We start from the raw sequence: 25,316 nt of genomic DNA, 5'->3' as shown, positions 1-25,316 counted from the left end.
AATGTGATTTGTACTGTACTGGATTTTACTGTATTCTTTATTGTAGTGCATATGGAGCTTTTATCCCCGGGCCTCTGCTGAAAATGGGTTAGGTAGACCCAGTCAGACCACTCCGATAAACAAATGTAAAAAAAAAAATAATAATAATAAATGAACAAAATACTACTGACAGTATGCATGTAATTTGAATGATTACTAATATGTAGTAAGTTGTGTGCAAAATATTACAAAAGTAATAGCTACTGTGTTTACTAGGAGTTATAAAATTCAGTTTAAGACCTAGATCCTAAAGAAAAGAATTAGTATAAAAATAGTTTGTGCTGAAGACTTTACCATTTACATTTCTTTACTAATCCCTATGGTTCCGGAGATATGAACATTTGTTTGAAATGTGAGGACATATTCAATTATATTGAAAAGCTTAGAGTCCACCCATTGGAAGTTACAGTGCGGATTGGAGGAATGAGTAAAGGGAGATGCTGCTTGACGTTTGGCACACATGAAGATTCTTGTCAAAGGTGTGACATTATGTAAGTGTTTAGAAGAAAAAAACATTCATGTTCTGTCAGTTGAAACACAGGATCATGTATTGTTGTCTTGAAGAGAATACAGAATCTTTGGAATGTACTGCAAAATAAAATAGATGACATGGATATGGGTATGAATATGAATGAGAACTTTTAATACTGGATGAATATGTCATCAGTTATGACTATTGGACCCTATAGCTGTTGGGAAAAGGCTGTTGAATCTTAAAGATCTGAATATTTAGGCATGTTTTATATAACACTTTTTGGATTTTGAAGAACTATATTATTAGACTATGAATCATTTTCATTAAAAGAGATGTATTTTGAAATTTTCATTGTATATTCTGGCTTGCTATTATCATTAAAAAGTGCCATGGAATCTTTTTTATCCTCCTGAACTACTGCCAACTTAGGGAGCTGGGCCTTAGTTACACATTTCATCTGAAGGGCAGTGTAGACTCCACCATGCTCCATTGCAGTGTCAGTGCTGAAACATGAATCCAAGCATCTGGTGGTAGTTGTGGTTGTGGTGGTGGGAAGAGAACCCACAGCCTTCTGATATTCTTGGCATCAAAGGTGTGCAGTCTGTTGAGCCACTGACACTGACTGCCACATCATAGATTTGCTTCAGAGTTTAGGATACCAGCTCTGAACACAAAAATTCACCCACACTGCCATTGGACTTATAGTCTTTAGTTTGACAAAATGGCATTTGATTTTTTTTCTGTGTCACCATTTCACAGACTGATAAACTGAAACATTTTGCATCTTATATGACAGATATGCATCACTGCATTGTTAAATGATCATAGAAAATCCAAAGTTTCTTTTGCCTTCATGTGTAAAAGCAACTGACACCTCTCCTGTTATGTGTTCTATCACATTGTTTCTGCTATAACTAATTTTAAAGGAGCTAAATAAGCGGTGAAAACTCAGGATGTTCTAACATGAACATTTATGTAGGCAGCATTTTTTTGCTCTCTTTGGCTTGCTGTCTGTCGAGCATTGGCCACCTCCCAGCTATCAGTCCATTTGTTCCTTATCACTTGGGTGAGGGTTGATCAGGGGGCATCTTTGAGACAGGCTTCAGGGTGATTTGAGGGTCTTCCTTTTTTGCCCCCTTCTCTACTAGCATTTACCCAATGTGGTATTAAGTTGAGGCATGCAATAGGCTGACAGTGGAAGATGTCCCCCTCACTTCTGCAAAGGTCACTTCTTCCAAGCAGGCCTTCCCTTTCATTTAAGGTATGAGTGATTGTCTGCCTAGTCTCCACCTGAGAGTTAGTACTGCCCAGTGTGCCCCCAAGTGTGCACAGTCCACACTAACATTCACCTGGGAGAGGTGAGTGGCTCACACTACTTTTCTTGCCTGGCTCCTCCAGTGCTGAGGCCATTAATCAAACCGCAGACACCTAGGCTGCAGTCATAGGTTCATAGGTAGATACTAGGCTATCTGCCCTAGGGCATTTATAAGCCTAGCCAGAGTGTATTTGGCTTCCGCCTCCCTATTAGATTAGCCTACTGTGCCTCTGTAAAGTAGGTCACAGAAGGTACCCTTTTAAGATTAGTTTACTGTGCCTCTGTCTAGCAGGGACACAGGAGAGATCCCAGGGGTGAATTTGCGATTTCCCATCCACGCGTCCAAATTTCGCTTGAAGAGGGTCAGTGAGGGGCTATGTCTAACATGAATTGGGATTCTATTCCAGAGTGAGGGGAGCCTCTGGGAAATGAATCTGTCCCTCCAGCATGTCCTATTTATTTTTGTGCTGAGGTTTAGGTCCCTGGAGCGTGTAGCTCTAAGGGACTTGGATTTTTTGAGGTGGAGCATGTCCATTAATATTGGGTTTGACATGGCTTTGTACGTCAGGCATAGATCGCCTCTGAGTAGGCGGTAAGCAACTGAGTAGAGCTGGAGTTTCTTTAGTCGAGCTGCATAGGACATCTGTTTGTAGCCCATGATCCTCTTGGTGAGGTACTTTTGGGGTCTCTCCAGTTGCTGCAGGTGTCGGGTAAGGTACATCCCAAAAGGGGCATTGTATTCAATTATGGGCCTGATGAGTGACGAGTAGAGGGGCACAATGACCTCTCTTGATCTAGATGCGAACCCTTTCGTGATAAGGTGGGCTATATAGAAGGTCTTTCTAACCACTTTGGCAATGTGATTATCAAAGGAGAGATTACTATCTATGTTGGTCCCCAAATCTCTAATTACTTCTTCCGTACTTAATGGATTACCACCTATGTGGTAATTTGTGGGCACCTTGTTTTTCCCAAAGGGGATGACTATGAACTTTTTAGCATTTAGCTTGAGGCCGTGGCTCTGGCATCAAGCATCCATCTCTGTGAGACCCTTTTGGAGGATGCTTGTGTCAGCTGGAGATTCGATTATGGCCCCCAGTTTGCAGTCATCTGCGAACTTTGTCAGCCATAATCCCCCCGTGTTAGCCGGAACTTCAGAGAAGTATATACCGAACAAAGAGGTCCCAGAACTGTGCCCTGTGGGATGCCACTTGTGACTGGTTTGGATTCGGACATGGCACCTGCAATTCTGACCATGTGGGTTCTATCTCTGAGCCAGTTTGCAACCCATCTTGTGATATAGGAGTTGATATTTAAACTGGTAAGCTTATTTATGATGCCCGAGTGGGGTATTGTGTCGAAGGCTTTTGCGAGGTCCAGGTAGGCTGTGTGGACTACCTTGCCCTCATCTGTGGCTTTGGTAACTGTTTCAAAGAAATCAACTAGGTTTAAGAGGCAAGATCTGCCCTTAACAAAGCCGAATTGGGTAGGGACCAGTGTCTGGAGGCTCCCAATGTCTTTGTTTATGAGTTCCATGATAATACGCTCCATAGCTTAACAGGCCAGACTAGTCAGGCTTATGGGGGCAATAGTTTCCGGGGTCCATTGTGGCACCACCTTTGTGGAGTGGGACCACTGTAGCTGTACGCCATTCTTTGGGTACATATCCTGTAGTAAGGCTAAGTTTGAACAGTGACTTAATGTGAGGGTTCAGTTCTTCTTGGAGCTCGTGTAAGACACAGCCTGGGACACTGTCCGGTCCCATAGATGCTGTGTTTTTTGCTTTGGAGAGGACAGCTTTCACCTGTGCATCTGTGATGTCAGGGAGGTTACATTCAGTTGGGATAGGCATTTGCTCCTTTGGGGGGGAAGGGGGGGGGAGTTTGCGCTGAATCTGTCTGCCAGGATGTTGGCTATGTCTGTAGGTTCAGTATATTTTGTACCGTTATGCAACAATTCAGAGCATATCTGGGAGTTTCCGCCCATGTTCCTGACATAACTAAAGAAGGCCATGTGATTATCTTTAGTGTCTAGGGCAATTTTTCTTTCGAAACTGGCCTTTGATGATTTTATGAGGGATCGAAGTTTCTTGCTAATACTGATCAGAGTTGCCTTCCCTTTTTGGGATTTTGCTCTGTCATGTAGCAGCTTCCTCCTTCTGTTGTATAGCTTATTTATGGCTGGGGTCCACCAGACCGGTCTCCTGTTTTTGGAGTTGGGACTCCATCCCTCTGTACCATGGAGCTATGCTTTTGTGCTATTAGCATTTGAAGCATAATCCATACTCTGACCAGGAAAAGTAGCCTGACTATGTCCTGAAGGCTCTGCATTACTTTGACACACTTTCTGAATAACTTTCTGCTCTGAGTTTATAGATGGCCTTGCAGCTTTAGATCCTGTTTAAATACTTTATGTTTCGAGAAGACCCTTCATTTTGTAAGCAGTTTCTCGTTTATTATGCTTTAGCTGGACAATGGCAATATCCCTCAAACTTTAAAGAATTTTTACAATACTTAGAAATTGATCTACTTTTGATGTATCCTACTGGCCGATAGCCCCCCCCCCCCCAAAACAAAAGCTATGTAGTGTGGTATATTAGTGGACCAAAGTCTACCAGTTCATAAAATAAGCACAGTTTTACTGTAAATGCAAATTCATTTCAATGATGAAGACTTTTCTTATGCAAACAAGTAGAACAAAGGAAATATATTTTTAAAATGGGAACATACAGACGGCTTTTAAAGACTCCCCGTTAAACTCCTTAGAATCAATGTTCCATGCCCACAATCTCCCTCGAAGAAAGGCCAACTTCAATCTGATTTTATACTGCTGTAGCCATTTTTGATCCAGTCTTTAATTTCCTATTTGGTTCCATGAACTCAACCATGCAGAAATTCTCAACAGTTCTATTTATAACCTTAAACACAATACTTATATAATTTTTAAAACAACAGTTCTTTGTATAACATTTTTTTATGCAATTTATTACATTTTATATTGTTTTGAGATACTTTTTTGGTGAGAACCACCTCACTAGGTTACAGTCCAAATAAAAAGCAACCTTCTATCCCTGTTATTATACCTCCTACTACTTTGCAAAAATCTGACAATGCAGGATACTTCTGGCAATCATTGCTATATCATAACAGGAATCTTGGATGTGGTATCACTTATCATTTTCTTTTTCAGCAACATAGTGTTTGCCGAATTGGGATTAGAAAGAAAGAAGCGAAGTGGGGGCACTTCCCCCTTAACTCCTCAGTGCAGGGGGCTTTACCTCCTGCATCCCCTCATTTACTGCAGTGACCACTTTAATTACGTAAGTTCAGGGGATGTTTGCAAATTTCATTGCCAATGAAAAGAGACTCATGGAACTCATGCAGAATGTAGCTTTTACTAGTCTAAGTTGTTGACTAAGATCCTTGCAAATTTCCAATGTCATTGTAGGCTGTCATACACTTTTTTTCTTTTTTATGCAAGGTATATTAACAAATCCTACATGATTTTCATATAGGAAGGAGTATATAAGCCTGTTTCCAGAGTTTAAAATCTAGAATTGAAAAGACTGGTGTCACCTACGTCATTTCTGATGGGCTTCTTGAACAATTTGTAGATAGTTTCTTAAGGGAAAAAGAGTCTGCCAACTGAAAAATTGTAACAGTGTAACACATTAGAAAGTGCTCTTGTGTAAGTAAACTTACTATAACAGTAGATGGTTACATGACCACTGCTGCAGTCGCCTTAGCTATATAGGTTATATCCTCCCAAGGATACAACAGCCGGCCAGCTTCAAAAGCTTCAGGGCACCTTCCATATGCAGAAACTGTCAGTCAGGTCAAGCTGGACCAATTAAAAAGACAGGTTTGGGTGCCAAGCCCATCAGAGCTTTTATGCTGCCTGCTGAGTCTGATGGACTCATGAAGGCCATGGAGGAGGGTAAGATAGTGCATACCACCTACTTTGATTTGGCCAAGGCATTTGACACAATATCCCACTCAGATATTATAGATACAAATCAGAAAATTGGGCATAAACCTCTGTGTCACCAGATGAATAGCCAAATGGCTGATGGCTAGGACCCATGTTAGAGTGAGGGAATCCACATCCAGCATGTAGACAGTCACCAGTGGACTACCACAGGGCTCAGTGCTGGGCCCCTTCCTACTCAGAATATAATTCTCATATGTCAAGGAAAATGGAGATGGCCTTTGGTTGACCAAGTTTGCTGATGACGTCAAGCTGAGGGCAATCACACAATTGCAATGTTGATATCCTACAGAAAGGACTGATGCAGATTAATGATTGGTGTCAGAGCCATGGCATCAAACTAAATGCAAAGAAATACATAATAATACCTTTGGGAAATCAAATACCCCTGCAAATTACAAAATTGATAGTACCCCCTTAAGAATGGACCCAGTGGTGAGAGATCTAGGTACTCAGATAGATAGTATTCTGAACTTTGATCACCAGGTGTCCATGGTGGTGAGAAAATTATTCTGTATGGCTCAGCTTATAAGTAAGGTCTTGACATCCAGCTCTAAGGATATCATAGTGCTACTGTACTCAGCAGCAATCAGATCAATAATAGAGTACAGTACACCTTTTGGCATGTACCTTACCAAACACCTGCAACAGCTGGAGCATCCTCAGAGGTTTCTTACCAGAAAAATGCTAGGTATAAACAACATATCATATGCTGACCAATTAAAAGCCATATCACTGTATTCAGTGTCCTATCAATTACTGAGGGGTGATCTATGCCTGACCAACAAGGCAGTCTCTGACCCAGCCCTGATGGAAATGTTACATATTTAGAAAACAAATTGCATGAGGGTTACCCACTCCAAGGATCTAAACCTGATCTCTGACCTGAATAGATCATGTTGGAGAGACAGATATGACTCCCAGAGATTGCCCTTCCTCTGGAATAGACTTCCTATTCACATAAAGCAGATCCCTTCTCTGACAGTCTTCAAGCACAATCTGGACCAGTGGATGGGAAATCACAAATTCACTCCTGGGGTGGCGTCCATTCCCTTATGGATAGACACGGTCTGTAAAAATTGTCAAACCCTGCTTGCTGACCCTTCTTATCTTTCCCTTAGGGACAGAAAATTAGGTAAAATTTGGGTAAAACTGGCTAGGCTTTTAAGGGCTCTTGAGCCATTAGCCTTGTAATCTTCTATGAACCTATGAACAAAAAATAATAATGTACACCCTTGCATAAACAACACAACAAAAAACACAGGGGTGGAGGAAATGAGCTACTACCGCAGCAGTGATCATTTCAGCATCTACCATTATGATAAGTTTACTTACACAACTGTGCTATGTTCATCATATTAATCACTACTGCAGTAGCCTTAGCTATATGGGGAGATTACCCTAGCTAACCACATTTGGGAGGTGGTAGCTGGAATTATAAGAGTCTAGGAGTCACCGGAGAAGGGTCCTAACAAAGGCTGATCTAGACCTAGAGAAGGAATTAAGCTTATAGTGTTTTGTAAAAATCTGTACAGGTGACCAACTTGCAGCTTCTACAATACTTATAGAATCCAACCCTTTCCGAAAAGCCATAGATGAAACCAAGGCCCTGGTAGCCTGGGCTTTGACCCTGCCTGGAATAGTTTTGTTGCGATGAGTATAACAAAAGGTAATAGCCTAAGACAATCATTTGGAAATACTCTGCTTTGGCACAGGTTGTCCCTTCTTCTTACCTTCACAAGAAATGAACAACTAATCTGAAGATGTGAAAGCTTTAATGCTTTCAAGATAGTACGTGAGTTTTTTGGAGCATCCTTTCACCCTCATTTTTAGGTTCAGGAAATAAAATGGGGAGGTGGATAATTTGGCTTAAAGTAAACTAGGATACCACTTTTGGAATAAAAGAAGGATTACTTCTTAAAGAAGCCCTGTCCCTGTGGAAAATGAGATAGTGTTGGCTCATCATAAGAGCTTACAACTCATATACCCTTCTTACAGAGGTCAGAGCCATCAGTAAAACTGTTTTCCATGTTAAGAACTTCAAGTCAGCCAGGTTAGCTACTACAAATGTAGCGAGTGTTAGCTTCTCTAACACAAAATTAAGATCCCAAGGAGAGGCCACTAGTTTTCTCGAAGGTCTCATTTGCAAAACCCTTCAAAAACATTTTGACCAGAGAAGACACTGAAAGAAGAGGATCCATGGGCAGGCATATTGAAATGGATGACAAATTAACCTTGATAGAGGAGTAAGAAAGGTCATAGGATAGTAACTGACACAAATATTGTAAAACCAGAGAACAGCTAGAACTGAATGGGTGCTGGTTATGTTGCTGGCATCAACTAGAAAACCTTTTCCATTTTGCTACTATATGATTTTCTAGTAGCAGCTTTCTTGCTTCCATTAGTATCTGTTGGGCATACTCACTAAACGGATGCCTAAAGGAAATTAAGACTCTATCATCCAGGCAGTCAACTGAAGTTGATTGGGGTCGGGGTGTATCAAACACCCCTTGATCTTGTGTGAGTAGATCCATTCTGTGTTGAAGCTTGCGGCAATTTCCACTTCTTACCAGTTACAGTAGAAGGTAGAACCACTTTTGCCTGGGGGCATTCCTTCTTAGTCTTCAGAGCTACCCTAGATGTCAGTGGAAAGATTGGGAAAGCATATAGGAACATTTCCCTCCAGGGAAAAAAAAAGTATCTGTCTTCCAGGCCTTCTTCCATGCAGCCCTGGAGCAGAATTTTGCCATCTGATTGCTCAAAGATGGAGCAAATAGGTCTGCTTGAGGAACTCCCCACAGATGAATCAAATCTTGGAAGACCCCCCCCGATCTAATTTCCATTCATTAGGGTCTGCCCTAGTCCTGCTCAGCTTGTCTGCCTGACAATTTTGCTCTAATGGAATTCAGGATACCTGTAGGGTGAGGGTGTGCTGTGAAGCTATATCCCAAGCTAATTTAGGATGCCTGCAAAGGGGATATGACTTAGTTCCCCCTTGCTTGTTGATGTACCAAATGACTGTGGTATTGTCTGTAACAACTTGAAGAGGCCCCAGGGACCAAAGATGATTCAGAGGGTTGAGTGCCTTGATTAGGGCATGCATTTCCTTTACATTTATGTGCTTGTGTCTGTCCTTAGTGTCTCACATGCCTTGCAGTTTTATCCATCCAGAAACAAAGTCTGAGGCATCTGTCGTGACTGACTGCTTTGGAAGAAGGAGAGAGAATGGGAGACATGGATTTTAAGATATTTGCTGTCTCCAGTAAGCAATTTCCCTTCTCACAAACACCAGCGCAATGATTTGAAAAGACAAAGGATGTTGGTGCTGGGTCGAAAGAGACTTCTGATACCATTGTAGCTTTCTCATGTGGAATCTTCAAGGGGTATCATGAGAATCATAGATGTTATGAGACACAAAATCCAAAGTTATTTCCTCTCAGTGACCACATTTTGAGTGGAAAAATTCAGAAACAGATCTAGATATAGACCTATTTTTTCCTGTGGAAAAAATGCTGTTTGAACTGAGATGTCTAGTTGACAACCAAGGAACACAGCCTGTATGAATGAGTCAAAAAAGACATTTTGAACATTCTCTAGGAATCCTAGCTTGTGTAAGAGATCTCTTACCCAAGTGACAGAGATCTCTCACCCAACTGAGAGATCCCTGACATATTGAAAAAAGACTCTGCAAAGATAAGCAAGTCATCTAAATATGGAAAATATGGATTCCCTGTAGCCTGCAATGAGCTATAACTGGAACTAGAAACTTTGTGAAGACTCTCTGTGCAGTAGATAGTCCAAAGGTTAAGGCAGAGAGCTGATAATGTGATCCAGACACACAAAACTTTAAGAAACACCTGAAGTCTTGATGAATAGGGATGTGATGATAAACATCTTTTAAATCTAGTCTTACCAGGAAACTTGAATGAGGAAAAAGAAGCAACTGGTTTTGAAATGACAGCATTTTGAACCTGTGCACTATCACAAACAGGTATAGGAGAGAAATATTCAGAACTGGTCTCCAAGCATTTTCTTTTTTCAGCACTAAAATCATCCTTGAATAAAACCCTTTTCCCACCTTTGAATGAAGAGCTGGTTCTATCACTCCCTGGGACAGCATGTAATGAAGGATGGGTAGAAATCAAAAGTATGCTTAGGTGGATTAAGGATTACAACTTGGATATGAGGAATTTCCTCCCACTGCCATCTATAACCTTGCTGAAAGATCGTCATATCCCATTTGTTTGAAATTACTGTTACGAAGAAGAAAACTGGAGATTCTGATTTTCTGGAAGGGAAAGGGGGCTGTCAGGATGGGAGTGGGAACAAGGTCCCATCAATAGTTATTCTGACTTTTTTGGACTGTCCTTTGTTGGACCCCTGTTGCAGTTTCTTCTTAAAGTCTGTTTACCTGCATTTTGTTGAGACTACTTATTTTGCCAAAATTGGATAAGGGGTTAGAGAATCCCTTAGAAAAATTGGAAAAGGAGGGCTGAATAATCTTAAGAGATTCCCTGTATCAGCTTACCCCTTTCATCATACTTTTTGGTCACCCCATGCAGCAGAGGGGCCAAAAAGTAAATATCTATCTGAAGAATACAGAATCTCATTTTTCACATTATCATGGAGGTTCTGAGAATGCAGCCATGCAATCCTCCTCAAAGCAGTACCAGTGGCCATAGCTGTGAAAGAAGTATCAACAGTGTCATACACACAGTGTAAACAATGAGTAGTGACTTGTATAATAAATTATTGGAAGCAGATTATTCTTCACATGAAGAAACTGCAGACAAAACATTCTTCATACTTTCACAATTAGTAAGAATAATCATTAACATATGAGCCTGAAAATTCTAAAAACTGAAGTTACAGAAGCATACAATATTTATCCCACACTTACCAATAATATTCCCATCCTTACCAGAAAAGTAGGATTGGAATTAATCAAATCTTTATCAGCAGTAGGATCAGCTACAGCTATAGCTGCTGGGTCAGGCTTGGGGAGAGTGTATAAAAACTTAAATGACTGAGAAAAGTCATACATCCTATCTGCCTATTTATGAATAGCTGTCTGACTATCCAGAAAATTGCAGGCAGTAACACATACATCACATACAGAAGTGGAGGAATAGGTGAAGGTTCTGGAAATTCCTTCTGTAACAGCTCATAGTATTTTCTGAGTGACTGAGAAAACTTCAGCGTTCTCCCACTAAAAACACTGCACATTGTAGAAATAGTCTCTGAGAAAGAGAATTGCTTACAGGGGGAATCAGAAACTGAACTATCCTAGAGTCTAAACCAGAAATCCGAGGAGAAAACCCTGTATCTGTCTCTTCATCTTCCAGTCCAGCTTCAGAATCTTGAATGTTTTCAGGAAAAGAGGTATCCCTCTTTCTTTTACCAGAAACTAATTGAACCCGGAGCCAGACAGCCAGAGGTACAAAGTCTCCAGCTGCTTTTATCTTTAGCTACATTGTGTGCAGCAAACAATGAGCAAAGGGGAATACAAATATAAAAGAGAATAAAATCTGCCATTGCAGACTAGTAAACAGCATACAACTTCTACCTGTGGTGTACTCCTGCACATAGTTTTTCTTGGATAAACCTTCCAGTCCTTGAACAAGGGTGCCTGTATGTTTACCTTATTTCCTTGGCTGTCTTTTGATAATTAGCTAGGTTAGCAGAGTGCCTTGGATTCTCCCCTGCTACTTCAAATTCCAATTGATGGTTTCCCTCCCTTCCCCCACCCCTCCAAGTGATTGCTCAGGTACAACACACCAAAGGTTTTAAAAACCCTGGATTCCATATTTGCTCTGATTGCAGCTGAAAGCCCTCCAGGTGTAGCGTCTCTAGTAAGGTTGCCTGGACTAGCTGATAGTTTTTTTTAGCTAAGTTCTATCTGGAAGGTGTAGTCCCACTCTGTTCACTTCCCTCACTTCGCTCTCCTCCCACCCACCCCCATATCATTACTTTCATACCTATCCATGCAACCACACCCCCTCACTTCCACCCAAATCCCCCACGCCTCTACTTCCTGTTCTCATACTACCTCCCTTCTTTGCTCCTCCCCACACTTGCCTCCTATCCACTATCAAAGACTACTATACTTTACTCCCACCCCTTCCTCTCATCCTCTGTTCTACATCCCATAAAGTGACATGTCTCTTACAACTCAAATTATACTCCTACCTTCTCTACTCCTTATACTCTATCACCTCACCTCCTATCACTCACAATTACCTACTCCCTATGTCCATCCCTCAAACACCACTCTTAACTCAAGTACTACACCACAACCCTATCTACTAATTTGTCCCTCCATCCTTCCCCCCACCACTCCCATTCCTAAAATAAAAATATCTCCCCCTCCCTTTAAAACAAAAAAACAAAGTCTACTTACTCAAATTAAGACCCCATTACAAACCCCTACTTCTGTCTGGTGACATTCATCCTAACCCAGGCCCTACAGACACTATCCTGAACAATAACTCCCCTGTATCTAAACCTGCCAACCCCTCCAACCCACAAAAAGAAGTACAATTCCACTCTATCAATGTCAGGAGCCTTGTAAATAACGTTCAAGAACTCCATGCTTGGATAGCTAACTATACTCCTGACATAGCTACTCTAACTGAAACATGGTTAAAACCACACCATCTGGACAGTGAAATCATCCCTCCTGGCTATAATATCCTTAGATTAGATCGACCTAAAAGAAAAGGAGGAGGAGTCTCCATACTCTACTCCAATTGTCTCTCCCAAATCAGTCCCACACTAGACTTACCCTCCTTCTCACCAGCTGAACTCCTACTGACCAACTTCAAACTTAACAGTTTCAACACCATAACTGTCACAGCTATCTATATTCCCCCTGGTGATAATATTAACATACTTGAGAACATCCTATCTCACCTCTCACATACCATCCACAATGAAATGATTATACTGAAAGATGTAAATATCGATTGGCTTACAATACAAGCTCCCAACACTACTTCCTGTATAAACCTACATGGGTTTGAGCAGCTAATCACAACCCCAACCTACATTAATAAATCTCTTCTTGACTGGACATTGGTCTCCTACCCTCAAAACTATTATAACTCCCAAACCCTTCCAAACGCCCTCAGCAACCACTGCCCTATAACAGTTACCAGACATACTCCCCACCTTACCAAACCTAACAAACTTATTACCACCCGCTCACTTTCTCATTTCTGTCCTAACTCCTTTATTCACCAACTTTCCAAAATTAACTGGTCTTACCTCACCACTCTTCCTTTAGATGAAGCTGTCCACTCCTTCAGCACTACATTCCTAAACATTCTTAACTCCCTTGCTTCTCTTCGCACAATTAGAATCAAAACTAATACTGCTCCCTGGCTCACTAAATCTACCAGAACCCTCATGAATGACCGGGATAGGATTTAGAAAATGTGGAATAAAACTAGGACTCCTTATCTTCTTCAGAAATATAAAGAACTCAGAAATAAAATAAAAAAAATCATCCATTATGACAAAATAAATTTCTTTACCAATCCTCCCTCTACTCTTAAATCAGATGCAAAGAAATTCTGGAGCTCTATTAAACAGACTCATCATCCAGGAAACCCTTCCTCTCCTAAGCCATGTCCCAATGCAACACCTGAAGACATAGCCAACAAATTTAACAATCATTTTATAAACTCAATAACCTCCATAATAAATCCCCCCCCCAGAAACAACACTAGCACCCCCACAAACTCTATACCTCTTCCAAACCCTCCTAACTCCTTCTTTCTAAAAGCAGTATCAACTATGTAAAGTCATTACTCTCTAAACTTAAACCTTGCTCCCCATCTGTTGACAAGCTACCCTCTTACTTCCTGCAGATTGCCTCTGAACCTCTTGCCTATCCTGTATTCACCTTAATCAACCAATCCATTTCTGAATCCTATGTCCCCACTGTACGGAAGAATTTCTTTATTCTACCCATTCACAAAGGGGGCAACTTCTCAGACATATCCAATCTCAGACCGATTGCTATACTCTCTCCACTCTCAAAAATCCTAGAGAAATGCATTCACAAGCAGGTAATGCATTACCTTCACCAGGTAAACCTTCTCACACCCACACATCATGGTTTCCATCCCAAGCACAGTACAACTACTGCACTCATATCATTCATCAACATAGTCTCCCTAGCTCGTGATAACAATAAACTTGTCTCATGCCTATTCCTTGACCTTTCTAAAGCCTTTGACACTGTCTCTCACCCACTCCTTCTAGATAAACTCACTAACTTACATTTATCTCCCCATACTGTTTCCTGGTTCTCCAGCTATTTGTCTACATGCCAGCAATCAAGTTAAATGGCTCTCTGCACTATCCTCCCCTCTCACTGTACAAATGGGAGTTTGGACCACTACTCTTTAATATTTTCACCAACTTGCTCTGCTCCTCTTGTCCCCAATCATCTCGTGTGCAATATGCTGATGACTCAACTGTTATAACCATTGCTGACAAGCCAACTAACCTCCACTCAACTACCCAGGCATCCTTCCTCACCATCGAGACTTGCTTAGTGATAACAAACTAATACTTAATCAAAAAAAAAATAAGCTCCTACTCTTCTTCCCTAAAAACATCACCACATTCAAAAGTACATTTACCATCTTATCCTGCAACAGCACTATCATCTCATCTGAATCTAGTACTAAATTGCTAGGTGTTACAATAGATGATCAACTTAAGTTTGATCTCCATATTACTAACTCGGTAAAAAGAACACATCAGAAACTTGGACACCTTTTCCATAGCAAGAAATACTTAACTAGCACTGCCGGAATAGCTCTCTCCCAGGCTTTATTACTCCCATCACTCCTGTACAGCTGCCACACATTCACAAACCTAAATTTTACACTTATTTCCAAGCTTGAAACTACCTATAATAAGATCGCCAGATTTGCAGCTGACCAAACCTACAAGTCACACCACTGCTTAGCGCTACAGCAACTAGACTGGCTAGAATTCCCTCAGCTGCTCCAACTATACCAACTACAAATCATTCACTCTATCCTCTATCTACCCTCCTTCTGCCCCAGCCTCTGAACTGTCATATCCAAATATTCCCTTGCTAAGATGCTACGCAGTTCAAATCAAGAATTATTAGACATCTACAAACCCAAAACCAAAATAGGCTGCCTTTTCTATAACTATAACCCAGGTATATCCTGGAACCAACTCCCCTTGGAAATAAAATCCCTCCAGCATAGCAAAAATTTCAAATTAGCCACAAGAAAATACCTAAATATAAAGTGGTCTTGCCACTGTAGCCAAACACCCTGAAACCACTATTCTTTCACCTATTTCACCACCTCACTCTTAATGTATCTCTACTCTTATACCTCTTCCCTTCCTCTATCTCCAACCACTCTTAAGTCTTACAGTCTCAAAACAACCTACTTGTCTAGTCTGTCTCCTATACTCTGCCTCCCCTATCTCCTACTAGCCATTCTTACTTTCCTTTCTTGTTTCCAAACTCCTATACAACTAGATCCTACCCACTTTAAATAAGCATCTGCCTATTAACACATTTTGCTCTGAGCAGCTTAAATAATAATTGTAACTAGTCACATTTTCTTCTGCTAATTGTTTAAAACCTTGTTTGCAACAACTCACATACTTGTCTACCAATTGTTAATACTCTGTGTAATTGAATTGCCTGAGGAGCTTTTTTTTCTCTCCAGGTCTCTGCTTGTAAGATCCTATAGCTGATTGTTACTACTATGTTACTAAAATTTAATAAATTGTTTTCTAGTCCTGAGGAGCTTTTCTCCCCGGGTCTCTGCTGAAAATGAGCCAAAAGCTCAGCCAGACTAACCCGGTTAACAAATGTAAAATAAATACATAAATAAATAAATCAATAAATAAATAAAATAAATATTTTCCATCCAAAGAAATTTAAGGAGGAGTAGATAAATGTTTAGGTTTCTGTTTCTTTTTAATAAGAAAAATGGGGTCAACAGTATTATTAATGGGAGAAGGAGCTTCCCCAGGGATGGGCACAACAAGGAAGCCTTCTCTGTTCCCTCTCCCAGGAGTGACAAGAGTGGCTGTCCATTGCCGACTGGGGTATCCCAACAGTCACAGAGGATGTGGCTTACCCCCAGTCTACAGTGGCTGTAGGTGATACACACCACAATGATCCAGGGTCAAAGATTGAGTGGTCTGAGGTGCAACTAATGGCCACAGCAGAGTCACCCACCTGCAGCTAAGACAAATTGCTAGCCTGCTACTGTTGGCAAAGGCTGTTTACTTAATTGTAGCTTTTTGTAGTTTCAAGAAGGACTGAGTGGTGGACTGACAGTTTGTTCCATAATCAAGCCTAAATGGTTCCCCTTTCCCAAGAAAAACAAGCAGCAATAGCCAGTTAAAATGTAAGTCTTTCAAAGTTGCTATCACAGAAAAACACTTTAAAAACTTAGCCAGCCCCAAAAAGTAAAATAAACACATTTTTCCACAGCATTTTAAAAATATTTTAAACAACTTTTTAACTTTAAGGAAAAAAAAGAGCACTCTTGTTTAAAAGTACAATACAATCTAGTGACCGTTCATTAAAACATAAATTCCTAGCTTTAGAATAACTTCCTGAGCAATGCTATCAAACATATACATTTTTTTTTAATGGGAGTTTTTTCCCTAAAAGGAACTTATTTGCTCAGCAAAGGAAGAGCATAAGCTGACCGTCAATCCTCAAAACTATGCACTTCTGTGACAGAAAAGTTCTGAAGGGCTTGGTGTCCAATACCTACTTTTTAGTCAGCTCAGCTCAAACTGACTGACAGTTTGGGTATATGGCAGGTGCCCTGAAGCTTTGGAAGCTTTCTGGCTATTATATCCTTGGCAGGATATGACCCACATAGCTGAGGCTAATGTAGCAGGAATCAATATGATGAGCATCTACTATTACAAACTACATTAGCAAAGCATTAAGTGATCTTACAATATAGCTGTATTTGTTAGTTTTTTCCTTTCATGAAAACGTCTTCAGTGTTTTAATGTATAATTCTTGTAATTTACTATCAGTTAGCAGTGTATTAATGTTATAAACTGACATGATAATTTTATAAAATGATGCCAAGATGGTGTTAAAAGATTTGTTTGTATTCTGATCATCTTAAATGTCAAGCATTTCTCTTGGATACATACTGTTTCTACAGGAGCATCTGTGATTACTGTGCAAGCCTATAGTCCTGATCTGAGTGGAAGGAGCATTCAGTATAACCTTTTTGGTGCTGGTGAGACAGATACCTTCAGGATAAATCCTAGAACTGGTAAGCATGAAAGATGTCTTTCTTTGTAAATTAGATCATTCAAAATTAATAAGGTTTTTCACTCGCCATTTCCTGTTGTGTAAACAATTTTAATTCTTAGGCTTGCTTCAGAACAATGCAAATAGAACAAAATGGTTGTTCACAGCTGTGATTATATCTGCTGCATCCAACCTAGACTATTGCGCTGCACGACAATGCAAACAGTATATGTGAGACAAAACATTAATTAAAATATGGCTTTACTGTGGTCTGAATGTTACAGACGTGGTGCATCCAGCTGGATGTAGACTCACGCTTTCACTCTTTGCACATGTTCAGTAATACACAGGTATTTTAGACTTAGTCATTGAGGCAACAGCATGACAATTTTAAATTGCTAACATTTAGTTACAAAAGTAATATATACATCACAGTGCCTTCCTGTTGTTACTAATTATTTACATGCTACAAATTTGAGAGTATATCGAGCTAATGACAGACAAAAAAAATCAAACACTGGTAGACCGAGTAAGTTTTGCCAGAGCACCTTTCGGCAACAGTGAAGTTTTACTTTTCTCCCATGTTGTGCCATGTTGGAATAGACACTATTTGGTAAAAAACGTGATATATTATCAATGTATGAATGATCAGCCATTAATGAGCTATTAGAAAATATAAGAGGTTGCTTATAAATTATAATTACATTGATATGATGAATATACACAGTGAGCTGATTGTTATACTGTTATACCTGAAAGTTAATTGCTGTGGCAATGTCTTTTAAAACAGATCTATGATAAAGGAGAAAACTGGCATTAAAGATCCTAAGATCTGTTAATTAGGAGAAGAACATAACCTTAATGATAATGTTGCTAGGGAATGCACTAATTCTATTTCAGTGAGAACAGATTCAACTAATCAAAACTCTTTAACAGCTACTAAACACCGACTGAACAATTCTTTTTAGACAAGTGACTGGATGACCTCATCAGAAGACTGAGATGTTCATCATTCTCACTGCTGCAGGAACCTGTAGGTTGTATTGTGCCAACGATACTGCACCTGGCCAACTTCCCAAATCTCTGGCACCCTCCCACACAGTCAGAAGTATGCAGAATGATGAGAAACCTTCAGTACTTTCTTGCAGTCTTGTGCAGACGTATCTTTGAATCTTCTCCTGTGCAGTGCTTGGCCAAGGCTTCCTGTCAGATAGATGAGAGCCATTTGGATGGAGCCTATCTACTCATATCAATTATATTTTGAATAAATTTTAGTGTTTTGCTGTTTTTGTGGTAAATAGCGGTGTCACTTGAAGAATATCAACTTTTAATACACCTTACCATTACTGTCTGTAGTGAATGCTTGGTAGGATTTGGCAGTCTTTTATTGCTCTAGGGTATATTTAAGTCTATTTCTGTTTTTTAAAAGTGTGGTTGGACAGTCAGAAAGTATTATATGGGAAAATAATGGGATTATATGTGGATAATTCTGCTTACACTTGGTTTAGTTACGCTTTATGCTATTTTACTGGGCAGCTAATTTATTTAATTCTATCTTTGGATAGAAATTTCCTGTGTGCTGCTTGTGTTACTTTGTTGTGGGGTAAATTTGAGTGGATTGGAAGGGTTGTGTGCTTTTTATTACAGTGACAATTTACCTTACAAATGACTCCTTCAGGAACACAATAACGGCAAACATGCTTCTTCCCTGGTTAGTGTATGGATACTTATCTGAGTCCTCCTGGCCTTTCTCCTAATATACTTAAAAAGAAAAAATAGTTAAAACATGAGTCGATGTCTTTTGTGTGGGCTATTGCTGTGCCTCAGCTGATGGTGGCTAAACTGCAATGGTTAGTCAGGATTTTTGTATTGGAAAAACTGAGAGGAGGTTTAGAAGAAGGATCTATGAGCACCTTTACAGCCTTAAGAAACAGGATGAAAACAATGCACTATACCGACACATTAAAACAAACCCTGACCATACTTTTTTGTTTGGTATTTTGGAAGTGGTTGGTAAGGATTTTTTTGGGGGGGGGGGGGTGACTGGAAAAATAGATTAGACCGGGCTGAAATGAGGTGGCAACTACGGTTGAATGCCACGGTTGCCCCATGTATTAATGATAATGTCTCAATCAAATCTGAATTAAAACTTAGGGCAACAAGATTATAAAATAAGTCTGCCTAAAAAGTGTCTTTCTTGTTTAATATGAACTAATTTTGGTATAAAAAGTTAGACCCTTATACCTACTAATGTTATTTATCTTAAGTAATTGTTTTGAATTTCTTAGAGTGGACATAATGTTGCTGTATGATTTTAATAATGAATTGGAAGAGCTGATTGGGGGAGTGTTCTTTTATAAGGATGTACTATTGCCATCATACACAGTTCTGATGACGTCTTGACTGACAAAAGCGCTTGACTGTGGTTCATTTTGGATGTATTCTTGGGTGTTATTTTACTTAACAGCTTTTTTTATTTACATTGTGTGATTTTAACTTTGACCAGTGGAATTAAAATACTGTCACTAGACTCGAGAGTCTGGTTTTTGGCTACAGCTGGAGTGGTAACTTTTTTCTAAACTGCAATGGTCACTACTGGTTCCTCAGAAAACTTAACTATTTCCATGAAAAACTCTGGTGTAGCCTTGCTGGCCGCTATGGACTGGGGATCAGACATACCTCTGTGGCTCTTCTCCCTGCTTGGACATGGAAGTACCATCCAATTTGGGTACAGAAGATACTTAAAGAGGATTTTCTTGAGGTGTCTGTAGAGAGAGAGAGAGACCTTTTGTTTGGGATGATATGCTGCAAACTAGTCATTCATCCCTTAGGGATGTACTTAGAAAAAAAGAAACAGGGTTGGGAGGGTGGTCTAATGGTTAAGGTGTTTGCCTTGCAAGTACAAGGTGCAGGGTTTGAATCTCACAAGGGATAATTGACTAGGCTTAAAATGGCTCACAAGGGTAGTTAGCTTAGTATGAACCTATGAAGAAAGTTAATCATATTGAAAAATAAAGAAATGGTTGCTGTCTGTAAAAATGCTATTATCCTAGCCAGGAGTTTATTACAGTCAGGTGCTATATGCCTTTCTCCAAATCTGCTGCTCCTGTTTCTAAGGAACAGGACACATTTTCTGATGGATGTTGTTAGCGACAGTATTTACTCACCCCAGGATCTATACCCAGAGACTCTGATTCTATGGATAGCAAGACAAAAATGGTACCAGTAGAAACTTTCTCCTTTTTTGAGACTATTTTCATATGAAGGGGTATATTTGCTTGAGAACAGACAGATGTTGCCCAGGGGGGTGGAGGTAGGGGTGCAGATATTATGATTTATTCAAACAAGAAATCCCTGTTTCTGCACCCATTCCTCCTATTTTGTCTGCTTTGCAGGACATATTAAAAATGCCTCTAATGCTCCTGAATCTCTCCCATCAGTTCTAAAAAAAGAAAATAAATTATATTGAGTTTCACATGCAAATACATTTCTCTATTCTCATCTTACAGCTGATCTAGTTGCAACTACTCCTATGGCTCAAGCAGGGAAAAAGCACCTTGCTTCCTCCAACCGAGTTCCTGGGGATAAGAAGGGGTGGTGGTTGGACTGACAGGGTAAGAAACTTTTTTCTTCTTAAAAAATGAACAAGCACAGGAATCTGTCTAGTTCCAACCTCACCACTACAAGTGTTGAGCAAAAAAAAAAAAAAAAAAAGGAAACTTGTGGTCTTAAAACATCTTTGAAAACCTGGGTAGAATTAGCTGCAGTGGTATGCAAGAGGTTCTCCCATTCAATTCTCAGCTGGGCTTCGGAGTGCCTTCTGTGTGGAGTCTGCATGTCCTCCCCACGGTTGGGTAGCATTCGAAAGACACGCGTGTGTAAATGGGCGTGACTTCGTTGAAGGTTGAGCGTCGAGCTGGCACCTCGGCGTTTCGTAAAAAAATCTACTGCCAATCATTAGCGGACTGGAGTTCCGCTGTGGCGACCCCTTACCAGGAAAAGCCAAAAGGCAAACAACAACAAACAACATGAAACCTGGGTAGTGTTCCAAAACAACAAGCCTTTATTCATCAAAGAGAAGCGATCCACAGTAATAAAAAATCAGAAAATAACCAGATAATAAGAAACTTTTTTCTTCTGCCACATAAGCTTTCAGAATCCTGAACTATCAGGGCTATATGTGGGAGTTCATTTTGAAGTGTGCTAAATATTTGATAGAATTTTCTTCTTCCCTGACCCCTGAAGGTAGGTTTTATTTGAATCATATTGGGTCTAACTTGTCTCAAGTTTCTAAACATGCCTTAAAGAGTGTGCATGATTGTGCTGATGCTGTTCCCAGGGCTTCTGCTTCAGCTATTGTTTTGAGGAGACTTTTTTTTGAGTGTGTAATCAAAACTTTTCAGATTACTTCAAGTCAGAAAGTTTGAGTTCTCATCTAGACTCAGAAGTTTTGTTTGGGTCTGCTGATACTCATGTACTCAAAAAATGGGATGACAGAGGTAAATTACTGCGTGGAGTTTCTAGGATTTTTCATATCCCCAAATTCTTCCCTTGTAAAGCCTCTACTCCTTTCAAAGGAAAAACAGCCAGATAATGCAGCCTAATAACAAGGAGACATCAAAAGAAGATGCCAGGAGTGTAACAGCTCCAAACCTAGAAAACAAGGGACATTCCAAAAAAAAAGTCAGACACTAGCTTCAGAATGACTATGCTAGAGACCTGGTCACCTTTCCCCATCCTCCTATCCCTGTTTCCCTTCCACTTTCAAGTCATCTGTCCCTCAGTGCTTCAGCTTGCTGACAGATAATTTCAGAGAGATGGATTTTAAAGGTGATTCAGGAGGGTTACAACTGGCAATGGATAGACTGTCCACCTCCTTTCAGAGGGATCCCTACACTCTTCAAACCAAACAGACTTGTTTCCTTGGGTGCTCCAACATATGTTAGAAACAACTTTTATAGAACATATTCCTGCAGAACACTTAGGAAGGGACTTTTATTCCAGAACATTTCTGGTATCCAAAAAAGAGTACTTGGGGAGACCTGTTTTGTATCGCTCCTTCCTCAATCTTTATGTGAAAGTTACAGATTTCAAGATGTTGACACTCCAGTCAGTGTTAGCCCTTTCCCTAGATCACTGTGTTATGGTAGCCTTAGACCTCATAGATTCTTACCATCACATTCCAATATCATACACATTTGTGAGGTATCTGGGTCACACTATCAGTTCTCTGCACTACTTTTCCCACTATGTACTGCACCAAGTGTGTTTAGAAAGTGCCTAGCTCCTGTGGTGGCTCACTGCAGGTTGTAAGGTATACACATTTTTCTTTATTTAGATTGCTTGTGCATTTGTGTGAAATAAATATTTGTCAAGATGCCAGAAATCCTTAAGAAAAGTTTCATCCTTGACTCCATCACACAGGATTCTGTTTTTAGGGTGCCTTGCAGACATTCTTATGCAAAAAGCATTTCACCTCGAGACAAAGTGGAAAGTTATCAGGAAGTACTCCTAGACTTTCCTCATCTGACTCCAGCTTCAGACAGATAACACCTCAGAATTCTAGGCCTAATCGTGTCTATTATGCCAGTGATACCACTTGCCAGGTTACACAAGAGAAAGATTCAGTGGTTCCTGAAAAATGTATGGATTGAGCATCTTCAGCACCCAGTATTTTCAAATCCCAGTGCTAGGATTTGTAAAGCTAGAACAACAGTTGGGGCAGGAGCAGATGGTTGTCAGTCTGGAACTCCCTTTTTCTTGTTACTGCAAAGCAATTCATCTTGACAGACTCCTCAGGTTTTACGTAAGAATCATGTTAGCAAATAAAGGGGATAATTGGTGTCAATGGATATTAAACAGTACAAAAATTATGAACAACTGTTATTAGATGTTTCCATTTACAAAAAGATTAACATGGTATACTATGGCATTCATATTGTTTGAGATAAATGGTTAAGAGCTGTGTTATTTGTCTTGCTGTTTTTGAGGGTTTTTTTAGAGGTAAACATCCTAGGTTATTTGTTTTATTTAGAATTACCAAAACACAAGAGCTTGACAGGCTACCTTTTAGGCCTCTTTCTGGCCTCCTGTGGCATAAAGACTGAGCCTTGAGTTGCATTTTCCGGACATAGTTTGGAGTAATTATGAATATTCATTCTCCTGTTTTGACACAAGGGAGTTTGTAGATAAGATAAGGTTGATGGTATGGCATGATGGTACTGTCCTTACAGGTATGGATGATATTTCTTTAGCTACCTAGAAATGTTTAAATCTTTTTTATATAAGACAGCTAAGTAGCTGGATGTTAAGTCAATGTATACACTTTTGGATGCTGTTCTTAGCATTTTTTTTTGTTTTTTGGAGATAATGCTTATCAGCAGATCAGTAGTTTGTCTAGGGGGTACCATGAGGGCAGTCACTTTTGTTAGTATAGTTAAGGCACTAGCAAGTTTAGGAACAACAGTACTTTCTGCTGTCTTTTATGAAGAAGTGTATTACTTTTTATGTATACTATATTGACAAGCTCTTTTTTTATGGAAGGAAACATATGATGATGTTTTAAAAATATTTTAAAAGTAGTACAGCATGATTTTAGAAGGTGAAAAAGTTATCCCAGACTACTATCAAAAATTTATAGGAAAGGGGGGGGGGTGGAGCCTGAATGGCCAACTGTTAGCAGCATTCTTTTTGAGCTCCACAAAACTATATTAAAATTCAGGAAAATATTAATTCTATTCCAACAAAAACAAACAAAAAATATTACTAGTCTTCTAAACTATTAGTATTCCAACTTTGAAGATTATTTCAACTGTGTAGAAATGAACAACTCAAAGAATTCCCATTCTGAGTCCTCACTGAAAAAGGAAATTCAGTTGATGTCAACTACTCTTCATGAGCTATCTCTAAAAATGGACAAATTTACAGACAACTTAGAAAACCTCAAAGAAAATTGCCAAAAATAAACTGATGTCCTTAAGGAAATATTACAACAGCAAACTAAAATAGTGGCCATGGAAACTTCACTTACGGACATCGATGGGAGACTCAAGGAAGAAGAGAGCCAGTGTAAATTTCTCTTACTGCAAAACAACTGGTTAATCAATAAAATAGGTGATCTGGAGAACAGAGAAAAAAGAACAAACATAAGAATTTTTGGTCTCCCTGAAAAGTCAGAAGTTGAGGACCTTACCTTATTCTTAAATTCTTGGATTCCTGAAATACTGGACTTAAAAGAAGGTCTATCTAATGGAATAGGGAGAGCACATAGAGCCATGGGAAAAACAATTCCTTCTTCACCTTCTGCACCTCCTAGATCTATAGTATTTAAATTTCTATCTTATCTTGATAAGGACCTTATACTTAAGTCAGCTTGGATAAGTCCCATAACCTACAAGCAAAGTCAAATTAGATTTGATAATGACTATTCTTCTAGAGTACTAGAACTAAAAAAGAAAACCTGGCCATTACTGAGACTTCTTAAACAAAATAAAATAAAAGCTCAACTTGCTTACCCAGCAAAAATCAGAATTTTCTATTCAAATGACATGAGAACCTTCAAAAATCTTGAGGAAGCAACTTCATTCAGCAAAAACAATAATATAATTACTATTCCAGAAAAAATGGACTGGGTAACATCTTCTACCTTAAAAAGATCTTCCGAAAAAAATAACCGGTCAAATGTGAAGAAGAAACAAAAAACTGAACTTAAAAATACTAATGTTTCTAAATCTCTCAAAGCATCAACTAAAGCATGAGTCTTTTACTAAACTAACAAAAAAATATGTATATTTACTTATTTCTTTCCACACTGAAAGCATAAATCTGTTTTATCTGTCCTACACATGCATTATATATGTTGTTTACTACTAGCCTTAATGGTACTCTATCTTAATAACATTAGTTTTATTAGTAACCTATTAGAGTGTCAGTAGTTGTTAATATATAATATTTTTTCAAACTACTATTTGTATAGTTATTCATGTTTTTTTTATTTATTTAATTATTTTAAAGCTTGATGGGTTGTGTATTGGGTTTATGGCTGTTGTGCATCTCTGAAGAGATTTCTCAAGACATATCATGGGGTGGAGTTTAGTTTGTGCCTCCTGTTGAATAGCACCTGAATAACTTTGCCTAATTAAAAAAAAGTGGTAATCCATTTTCTGTTACTAACAGTTATCACAGTAAACTGTTCCTTTGACAATTTT

The 25,316-nt window shown here is 39.4% G+C and overlaps 1 protein-coding gene across 1 annotated transcript in view; it reads left to right on the top strand.

Annotated features, from left to right (window-relative positions):
• DCHS2 (dachsous cadherin-related 2) overlaps positions 1–25,316 on the top strand; it is a 1,158,653-nt gene that overhangs the window by 852,527 nt on the left and 280,810 nt on the right. Inside the window, exon 14 of the mRNA XM_044062423.1 lies at positions 17,018–17,131. Within this exon, the coding sequence (XP_043918358.1) occupies positions 17,018–17,131 (114 nt within the window). The remainder of the gene's footprint in view (positions 1–17,017; positions 17,132–25,316) is intronic.

This window comes from Protopterus annectens, chromosome 2.part1 (genome assembly GCF_019279795.1).
Source record: "Protopterus annectens isolate FY-2018-M chromosome 2.part1, PAN1.0, whole genome shotgun sequence".
Classification (NCBI taxonomy): domain Eukaryota; kingdom Metazoa; phylum Chordata; order Ceratodontiformes; family Protopteridae; genus Protopterus; species Protopterus annectens.
This window is presented reverse-complemented; position numbering and strand designations above follow the sequence as displayed.